Source organism: Aplysia californica, unplaced genomic scaffold, assembly GCF_000002075.1.
Source record: "Aplysia californica isolate F4 #8 unplaced genomic scaffold, AplCal3.0 scaffold00014, whole genome shotgun sequence".
NCBI lineage: Eukaryota > Metazoa > Mollusca > Gastropoda > Aplysiida > Aplysiidae > Aplysia > Aplysia californica.
The window spans coordinates 1661574-1672942 of NW_004797284.1; the positions used below are offsets into that span (position 1 = coordinate 1661574).

Consider the following 11369-nt stretch of genomic DNA (forward strand, 5'->3'; position numbering starts at 1 on the left):
GTGAGGGGGGGGGGAGCAGTAACATCAAATAGGCTAAGCCAAAGACATAAATGAAATCCCTATAGAGTCCAAGCACAGCAGTGCACTTCGTTTAGTAATTAACGACTGTACCGACAAAAACAAAATGAATCGGGCGCTAATTATTTTTGTCAGTGGAGAAAAATCATAGAATAAAGACAAAACTGCAAATACACAAACAAAAAAGGGTTAGTCAAAACTGAATTGTGTGGTCTGGACGTACACCCCAAAATGTAGCAGTCACACATGGTATCGATGGTCCCACACGCAATCTGACCAATCTGAAAAGCCCCCTCCCCTCGCTCCCCTCCCCCTATCTCTCTCTTTGTAAATACTACCCCACACATCTATCCAAGGTAAAGAATGTTGTACACAATGCAAACAGGCCACGATATCGAAACTGAAAAGTAAAGCACATTCCCTACAACAAAGCTCAACGTTCTATCTGGAAAAAAAAAGAATTTTAAAAAATCCACAAAAAACGAAGTAAAGGGGGGGGGGGGGATTAAAGTATTTCAGTCTACTCTAAATTAGTACTTCCAGAGTTGGACACTTTGCGGTCGAGACCATCATTGTATATATTATACATATACGTACATAATATATACAAAGAGAAAGAGGTTGGAATTGCAGAGTTAAAAAGGTTCCATCCACTTCCACAATTATCCGTGATAACGCCTACAAACAAATGGAATCTTTGAATCAGAGGCTGACAAAATCTAAGACGCTCAGCCTGGAATAGAAACGAAAAGTGGCAACGGCGCCTCAACACAGTCTTGTGCTGGCACTGAGATACCAACTGAATCGAAAAGCATAACACAATATGAACTATAGCTTTCGAAAACAAGAATGCTTATAAGCGAATACAAAATGCGAGTAAGCGAAAACAAACTGCACGGTAAGCGAAACAAGGGCAAATAAAACCTTGGGCAAAATTCTTAAAGAGCTGGGCTGAGACTGGGGTGGAGAGCCACCTCACCGGAAAGACCAATAGAAATGTTGAAAGATTAAAGGAAAACACTTCCATCCTTTTCTCCAGTTGAATATGTTTTGGAAGGGGAAAAATGAAGAAGTCTAAGAAACCAAATGATGGTGTCTAAACTGTTTGCTCTCTTCTTTTGCCTCGGCCCCCGCTCTCCTCCCCCCAAACTCAAGACACTTCTTTAAAATAAATCAGCATACGTAAGAAATAGAACACCACACCCCCACCCACCCCCAATAGAGAATAAAAACAACAAACAAAACAAAAATGAAAAACCCAATTGAAAATACTGTCTAAAACAAGACAATTATTTAAAAAATATTTTTAAAAGTAATAAACCAAAACGATTTTCCCTTCAAAACCTCTTTCCCCTGACAAGTTATCAGGTAGTGATTCAATCACAAACTACATTTCCCTGTTATTATCACCAGTAAATTTATACCGCCTATGTACACTGAAGAACTGCTGGCACGCTATGAAGACACCCACGGATAAGCGAGAAAACGACAGACACAAGCTGGATGGATCCAGCCAGCCAGCCCTTGTTGTCTCACGACAAGTTACCCGCTCTTATGCAAACAAAGTAAGGAACAAATGAAAGCTGAACATCAACCTTTTTAACAAAGCACAGACTTCTGCAAAGCAGAGACGCACTCATGTACGTATTGACGTGATAAACAAGGAGACAGTTCTGTTACGTGTGAAATGAGAAACAGATCATACGATAGTATTATTTCGTATTAGAAAGCAGACCCATAATGCTGACGGAAAATCAATTAAGAGCAAAATGCAACAAATCAAATCGATTTTCAAAAAGTATTTATCTTTTTCAAATCAGAGGACTGAAAGCATGAAGAACAAGTGTGTTATTCTACTATCTTGTAACAAACCTTTGTACAGAGTAAGGAAAAATCTTTCTCGAAATAGACGCATTTGTTGCATTTTTCTTTAAATGAAATATATTGAACATACCAAGTTAAAACAAGAAAGAAAATCATATTTTTGAACTTTGTGCAAAGACACAACAGTTAAAAATCCGACAAAAATGAGTTGGTAAAAAAGTAAAGGAATCTATATTATAATTATAATTGAGGGGAAAAATACAAACAAAAACGGTGAGGACCAACGGTAGTGATACACCCAGACAAGAGTTAAAATATGAGTGTGGTTCAGGGTATACCTTTGTGCACCTCTATTTTCTCGGAGGTGCCTTGGGCGGTGATTGTCGTGGTTTTCTCTACCGTTTCCCACTTCCCGTCCTCCGATACGCGGTATGTTTCCACTATCTCCGTTATTTCCTGCTCTTCTTCTTCATCTTCTTCATCATCATCAACATCACCACTTTTTTCCTCTATAGCAGCGGCAGGGGAAATGTGATCAAAGCAATAAGTTTGACTAAAGAGGGAATTTTTAATTTTTTTTTATTTTAAAAATTGGAAAGGGACAACATCGTTTCTGACTCGTGTATCAACTTTGAGCAAATCAACTGCCCAGTGAAAGGCTCCGCCATACGTCACTTTTCCAAATGGCGTACGGCGGAGTGGTATACTGAGCAGTCGTAATGGGAGCTAGCAAGAACCTGTTCGATTAGAGCCAGTCAATACGGATCGTTTCGAGCCAAAGGAAGCAACTGCACATGTATCAATTGATACACGGGCTCAAAGGCTACTAATTACTCTATACGAAAACACTGCATGGGCTCTGGGGGTAGCATCAAACATCGGTAATAGTCACCGGCAGACTTATATTTGAGGAGAGGTTAGTAAATTCCCATAACACAGTAGTGAGTGTGAGTGTGTGAGAGAGGGAGGGGGGAGTGTGAGAGAGAGGGTGGTGAGGTGTGAGAAAGGGGGTGGGAGTGTGAGATAGAGGAAGGAGAGAGAGAGAGCAGAGAGACAGACAGACAGAAGGAGAAAGAGGAAGGAGGGAGGGAAGGGGTGGGGGGGAGAGAAGGAGAGAGAAGGGGGGAGGGGGAGGAATGAGGAGCAGGAGTCGTATGAGTATAGGTGCACCTCGTGGAACATGGGTATCCATTAAAATTATGCTACTATTAAATATGAGGGAACCAATTACAAGTTGGAAGATATGAAAATAATCGTATTCACTGGCTCAAATCGCAAGGCTCCATTCGGGGGTTACCAGCCCCTCTTTTATATTTCCTAGATACCCATCAACCTAATTTGTCTACGATATACATGTATCTACATTATATAATTCATGTTTGTGTGTGTTTGTGTATGTGTTGAGGTGTGTATGGAGGTGTGTTTGTGTGTGTGCACGTGTGCCTTTGTGTATGTGTTAATGAGCGTATGGAGGGGTATGTTTGCTTGTTTGTTCGTTTGTGTGTGTGTGTGTTGTGTGTGTGTGTGCTGTGTGTTGTGTGTGAGTGTGTGTGTGTGTGTGTGTGTGTGTGTGTGTGTGTGTGTGTGTGTGTGTGTGTGTGCGTGTGCGTGTGTGTGCACGTGCGTGTGTGTGCATGCGTGCGTGTGTGAATGTGCAAAACAAAGAAATCAAATGATATGAAAAATGAGAAGAAAAAAATATATTGTTCAGAATGGCAACATCCATTCTGATACAAGCTGGTTAGCGGCATGCTGCATAGCTCAATGCAAAAACAAAGCTGGCCTGTCTATGTGTATAGATCTAAAGAATCTAACCCTCTAACTTGGAAAGAGTATAACACTATGAAAAGTTAGTTGTATCAGACTAGCTAAAAAAAAAGTATTAAAAAAATATGTATTCGGAAGTTGAACCGTATATTCCACTTCTTCGAGAGATAAAAAGATCAACTGAGAAAAATAGAGCAGAAGGCAGCGTACAGCTGTAAAAATATAAACTCAAGACAGAAAGGCAGTGGACTGTTCTAAAACAAGCTGCAGAGAAACCGCTGCAGCCAGAGACCCATATTTATAATCATTGGCTGCAGCAGCAGTGACGTGTTTGTGAAACAGTCTGACCCCTGTGACCCCTGGAGAACAAGCCGTGTCCCAAGGTTGCCACAGACAATGATTCTATTGTATTTGACAGAGACACACAGAGAAGATTTCAACGTGTTCTGACAGGGAAATACCTCTGCACCAAAAGCTAAAATTGTTGACAAACTTTAAAAAATTGGACAAAATGTTATGTAAATGACAGTAAACCACCCTCCCCTAAAAAAAAGCTAATTGGACAGAGCATATTATTTTTTTCGTAGTCACTGATTTCTTGATATTCAGATAATCGAACGTTTAGTCCGAAAGTTGTACACAACACTACCAAAGTTTTATGAAAATAGTCAAAGATCCAGACTTCAACAAAGCCAAATTTCCTTACCTAGTATAGAATTCATTATCCTCACGAAATAGCATAGACACGTGCAGTTCGCCAACAAAGCGCATTTATGACAAAAGACCACTCAAAGCTCAAGTCGTTAGAGCAAAGCTGCAAGCTTGTGGGTATGATTTTACTTCACACTTATCCGTTGCAATTACGAAAAGAACAGACAAGTTTGCTATCAACGTCTATTTATATTGTGGTGTCCATTCCAGCGGAACACAAAATGACATTGTGTCTGATAAAAGAACAAGCTGATCAGTGTAGAATTGTTGCATTATACGGGAATAAACTCAATTATTTCAAATCACTCCGTGGTATAATAGTACAACATGCCTACGATATCAAAATTCACTGCTTGGATGACAAAGTGGAAAAATATGCCTTTTCATTTCCGTCACGGATTCTAAAAGAAAACACATGCAGGAGAACGTTACTCTGCTTTTTAACAACAGAGGAATTGGACCAAATGCACCCCCGTCACTCCACAGATGATAAGGAAATCCCTTACGAGAGAGAGAGAGAGAGAGAGAGAGAGAGAGAGAGAGAGAGAGAGAGAGAGACAGAGAGAGAGAGAGAGAGACAGAGAGAGAGAGAGAGAGACAGAGAGAGAGAGAGAGAGAGACAGAGAGAGAGAGAGAGAGAGACAGAGAGAGTGACACTTAAGTCGGCGACGCTCTTCTTTGTTTGTTTGTTTTGGGTTGTTTTTAAAAATTAATTTTCTCTCAATTCACCCCCAATAAAGTTCATTTATCAAAATGTCTCCTCACAAGAAAACATGCCCACCACTAAACTAACTAGTAAGAAATCTACAGAACAGAAGTATTCTCAGATTTAGAGGCTGTAAAGTGGGAATGTGAAGGTTAAAATGACGTAGAGGTGAGCTGTGTATATCGACGTCATCGTAAGAAGTGTAATTATGTAAAAGTCAGCATCGGTGCTTTTTTAACAAAGTTCGCCCCATGCAGGTAGCAAAGACAAAGCGAAACAAAAATGCTAGCTTTGTCAAACATTGACTCATTGCATTGGCGTCTGGAATGGAAGCATCTCAACATGTAGGGTTTGTTCCCATTGCTTGGTAAAAAAAAACGTGGGGGGCGGCGGCTCGCGCACTTCTCGCCTACCCTTAAAACGGGTTATCAGAGACGTAAGTGACAATAATGACAATGATTTTTCTCCAGTTTCAACGGTCCCAAAGTAAGCATCATCTCAGATCAAGCTGAAATCAAGGTTTTTATGTTAAAGTATTCTTAAAAGGAAAAACAAAGTCAAACTAAATCAAAACAGGTTCTAGCACAGGACAGATCTCGTCCTTCGCCCCAGACTGTCTCGCTGTGGAACAAAGGGCACAATACACCTCGCAAAGCCAACAAAGTCGCCAGCAGCTGGGGTCAAGTAAGTTCGTAGAATGCACACCAGAATTCAGCTACAACTAGTTCTACCTATTGGAAAAACTTTCCCGCATAGTTGGTCGTAACTATCCCAGTGACGTCACGACTTTGTTGATTCGGAAGGCAAGAGCAAGGAGCTTACAGTATCCACTACTGTAAACCACCGAGGAAGAGATAAGTAAAAACTCGAGAAGTGCTGCTAACTGCAAACTCACACAGGCAATGACATGCTATGTCAGTTGTGCGCGCGTGATCGCAGGGCAGATCACAGAAATGATCAGATTGAATCTATTTGCCAACAATAGCAGACAAACATTTATTTTGAAACATCTTATTCGTCAGGCAACATTGGCCTTCTGAAATTAGTTAGACTAGTAAAACCAGATTAAGTGTCTCGTGATTCATTAAAGAGATATCTGTGCTTCTTTTTTCCCCACAGTTGAAATTCAAACATTTCCTCAAAGACTTTCCGAGAAGCCAAAATTAAATTGACATCCCAGAAAAACATTACATTCAGCCATAGACATTTTTTCCTGCACTGAATAATGAGCACTTTATTTTTCTGACGAATAAGCAATTTCATGGGTAAATGTTCCCTTGCTAATGTCAAGGAATGTAATATTAGGCCATAATACATGAGTCCAGAGGTCAGTAAATACCTGCGTTAAACTTCCCTGTGGGGCTGGGAGGTGGGGTCTGCACTTCTTCATCATCTTCATACTCTCGCCTGCCCCGGTCGGGCTCGTCTGGAGAAAGCAAGAGGGGGGTCACGTCATGCTAGGGCACAACACTTCACGACACACAGACACGCCATACGAGGCATGGACGTTGAAAACATAACGACGAGAGAAGGAATAAAAGTGATACGGCTCTGAACCGTAACGTACATAAAAACAAACAATGAAAACCACAAACCACAACGACAAAGACAGCCAGACAACAAAGGAAAATGGAAAAACAAAATCCCCCCCCCCCCACCCCAGTGCCCATTCCTCCTGACAAATAATGAACAATGACGTTTAATTACCACAACCACCACCAACAACAACAATTTAAGAGTACAACATCATCCCTCTCCCAATAACCTTGATAATAAATGTCCAGTGAATGGTAGCAGTAGTAATAAAAAACATATACAACGCGGTTACACCAAGGTACAGTTGTTAACAATGTCCTTAATAATATGGTCTCACAGATACATTATGCTACATTATGCTATCTCGATTCAATTTCAAAATCTTACAAGCATACACATAGTAATGACACTATATTGGTAATGTTTAGTCTGTGTCAGTGGGAAATTAGCATTCATCATCCTGTATTCATCATCCTGTGAATGAGTACGTGAAACAAACAAATCGAAACTCCCCAGAACAAGTTCAGTACAATTATATTGTGTTAGTACGAGGGTGAAAATTAGTGGGGGGGGGGGGGGAATACAACTAGCGCTATGGAATCTCAAGCGCTAAAATCAAAGACAGTTTGAACTAAAAGGTACTTGCGTTCAACATTCCTTTAAAGAATACACATATGTTATTTAAAACTTAGTTATCATACTATTTATTCTTTTTTTTTTATAAGAAAGCTTGAACTTTTACTCACTGTCCCAATTTCCCCCTTTAAAATGTAACAATGAAATAATATTTACAAATAGGTATTTAACATACAATGTTGCAAAACGGAACTCATGCAGAAAGACAGCACAGATACCCGACCACCTGGCAGTTCTCAATGACAGATTCTGCAACTGTCATGAAACAATTAATTAATTAAGCATGCCAGTTGAAAATATAGCCGTGCTAACAAACAACACGCGGCGTGGTACAACACCACGCCACATACAGAACGTCAATAATGACGTACAAAACAGAAATACAGAGCAGAGATCAGATCGGAGGCCATATTAATAAAGAGTCAGTGCTCTGAGCTTACAGTTTCCTCTGACTTATTGCTGTACTTTGTACTTCCAGCCATAGACTTGAACTTTTCATAAATATACAATAGTATACGCAAAGTTTCTCTACTCGTAGAGAGTCTTTGGAATAAGTGTATAAAACCAGGTCACATATCATCAAGAATGGCCACAGGGCATGCTCACAGAATGACAGGCATTCATTAGCGATCTATCAGACTAATTTAAACTGAAACACAAGTGAGGTCACAGATAGCGTGGCAATCTCTGTGACCTGAACTAGGCTTCTCGCTGCATTCCGCCTATTTTTTGTTTAACAAAAACTGAAAGTCATGCACAGAGTGAAAGAACAAAATGGCATGCCACTGTAGACAAGCAGAAAAGACCAAAATGATACAAGCAGTAAAGTAGTCCAAGAATATACACGTATCGATATTACACAAGCTAGGTGAATGTATAATTCAGCTGTAAATCGCTCCCATCCGTGCACATATCTGTGCACTGTAACGCATCACTTACATGAACAGCGTACTCATACTAGAGTATTCCAGGACATATATATGTGAAACAACTCCTTTAAAACAAACGTAACTGAAGAGAACACATTGTTTAAAACAACGTAATTATATCTTAAACAGCTTGTTCAAAACAAATTGAACAATAGTGAACAGCTTGTTCAAAACAAACGTAACTTTTGTGAACAGAAGGTCCAAAGCAAACGTAACCTTGGAGAACGGTCTGTACAAAATAAACTATGTAATTTCAGTGACAATTGTCACCAAAACAAACATAATGTTGCTCGAAACTAAAAGACACACACACACGCATACATTTTACAACAGCGACATGCTTCCTTCAACAGACTCTCTTTGAGTGAGCAGAGCCGAAGTGAAGACACCAAATCGACACGAGCAAAGAGCATGCCATCATGCGGCTCTACCTGCAAAAGTCACGTGAGACTTGGGCGGCGCCGCCACGACAGTCTCTGCCTCGGCCTCCATGATCTCCTCCGGGGGCGCCTGCTGTTGCTGCAGCAGCACCTGCTCCTGTTCCTGCTGTTCTACCTCCAGGAGCTGCTGTTCTACCTCCTGGAGCTGCTGTTTCACCTCCTGTTGCTGTTGTAGCTGTTGCTGTTGTAGCTGTTGCTGTTGTAGCTGTTGCTGTTGTAGCTGTTGCTGTTGTAGCTGTTGCTGTTGTAGCTGTTGTACCTGCTCCTGCTGTTGCTGCAGCTGTGGCTGAGAGGCCTCGGTGGCGCTGACCTGAACACCGGCCCTCAGAGAGGGGAAAGCCTCGGGCGGGCTGACCTTGTCGGTGCGGAGGATATCCTCCTCCTGGATCGACTTCTTGTCTTCCTCCGTGTCTGTCCAGAGGTGATACGAGTTGGTCAGTGATGACATCATAGCGGGCAGGTGGGTAGGGGCCACACGGGGAGGGTATTTGGTATCGTTCACATTGTTCTGAACTCTCAGTTTATATTTTTTAAAATTCTTCATTTACTTCAGACTTTTGAATATAAGTTAAATCCAAGCACAATTATATACTGATATTTCAGGAATTGCTTATCGACAGTTTGCTTTTCTTCTCAAAACACTGTCCCGAAAAAAGTCATTATTCATCAATCTCTATACTCAATTTTTGAGAAATTAGACTGAGGTTGATTTTGCTCCGAGCTTCGCTTAATTTTCTGGGGGGGGGGGGGGATGGGTGTTGCATGCAATGCCTTCCCCTTTCTGAAATTTCTCGACTCCAGATTTCTAGATTTTCTATAACATGCGTTATGTGCGTGTGGACATGCACTTCCAACAGCAATAATATTGTTTAGGCATAAGCATGCTATGATCCATTGGATTTGGTATCTGAAGTGCCTGGACTATAAAATACATGCTATCGAAATTAGTAAAATCAAAAACATTTAAAATATATCAGGATGAAACAATACATCGTTCGCATACAAATACAACTTCAAATATTTCAAAAAAAGTGTCAGTACATTCCAAAAGGTCAATTAATACAACAAACAACAGAGGGATTACAATATCAAACATACGGGTCAAACAGAAAACATGGAAGCCAAAACATACATGGTAAACTGTGTCGGATATATACATGCAGAAAGTTACAACAGCAATACACCGACAGCATTCACAAAAACATTCAATTCCAATAGTGACAAAATAAATATGTGTACAGCTTCATCACAATGCAGTGGTATCGCAAACGATTCGTTTCTCAAAGGAATATGGTAAACAAGCTTCCCATACAAAGTACAAAAACAATCGTGAAATCTTTCAGTTTGATATAGAAACACCTGTTCTGTACCACCCCCCCAAAAACAAAAAAACAAAACAACAACAACAACAAACAAACAAACAAACAAACTCATACCAAAAGAAACAAGTACCTTAGAGACTAAGATCTAAGTTGATGAACAAATGAGTGGCATAGATCTAAAAGAGTAATACAATACGGCATTTTAAAACGTGTGTTGAGACAAAACAAAACACACACACACACACACACACACACACAAATCTAATACATGTATACGCAGACGGCCACAAGCATCTATCTGTAACGCCCTTCTCGCCTTTTTGAACACGGCACTAATGACGCTCACACAACAATGACGTGGAGCCTAAATCCGTCTCCTCTCGCCACCTGGGCGAGATCTTACAATAAACGCCACTTACGTCACTTCGATTGGCATCGTACCTCCCCCACCCCAAAACATTTCACGTGCGTTCCAAGTTCACCCCCCCCCCCCTCCTCCTTTTTCACCTTCCTCTCATCGCGCATTGTTTACTCACATACACACAAACGCATACCTTCCCGATCCCACAATCCATGAAGCCACTTGCCCCCGCGGTAAACTCAATGTCAGAGAACACAGGAACTGTTGTGAGTTTGGAGTAAGGACTTATAGGTGTCGCATACCAACCGCTTGCGAATTATAACATTTATAAGCAGTTTGGGCTTTGGTGAGTTTAGAATTTATCGCCTGTGGAATGGTATTCGTGCTGAGGAAGGGCATGAAAGAGGAACGTGCCTAGCCTAACATTAATAAGAACACTCAGTTTTAACCATCTCACAGGCGGATTTTAAAAAAGTCGTCACTGCATTCAGGCACGACGCCAACAGAATTAACAACGCACAAAACAGAACATTCCAACAATTGCAATTAAATTTAAACCAAACTTAAATTTGACATCCTTGCGTGCACCCAATACAAAAATTGGCTGTGCTACATATCTGCCATGAAGGACACCCAACGGCTTGCGTTTACTGCCTGCAGGCCCAAACGAGTGGAACATTCCGATGTGACTAGGCCTGCATGTACGTTCATGTAATTACTAAAGCACTGTACTGGTAGCATAGACAATTGTTTCATCGGCAAGTAACCCCCATTTTCCACAGCCAGGTCGACACATTCCCTGTCCCTGCGGCTCATATTGTACGTCCCGATTACTTTCTGAATTACTGTCATTACTATCATCATTATTTATGCAAACTATAACCATTACTGACAATAATACAGAAAAAGGTATAAGTACAAAGCCATTACACGCAGTGATATCACAATTAATGCACCATTTTAGAAAGACAAGGTACACAATATTTCATAGACAAAGTGTACTACCACTATTGTTGTTACTATTATTGTTGTTGTTGCTACAAATAACACTAAGGGCTATTCGAATAACGATAAGTGCCTTTAATAAATTTATGGGCGAAGTGACACGGCAAACACCCC

General features: G+C 40.8%; 1 protein-coding gene across 8 annotated transcripts in view; it reads right to left on the reverse strand.

The window, feature by feature from the left end:
• Nucleotides 1-11369, reverse strand: part of LOC101845664 (titin) — a gene marked incomplete at its 5' end in the record, with an annotated part of 180624 nt that overhangs the window by 64466 nt on the left and 104789 nt on the right. For all 8 annotated transcript variants that reach the window (XM_035970907.1, XM_013085006.1, XM_013085002.1 and 5 more), the window contains 3 exon segments: nucleotides 2181-2351; nucleotides 6366-6452; nucleotides 8559-8978. In XM_035970907.1, the coding sequence (XP_035826800.1) occupies nucleotides 2181-2351; nucleotides 6366-6452; nucleotides 8559-8978 (678 nt within the window).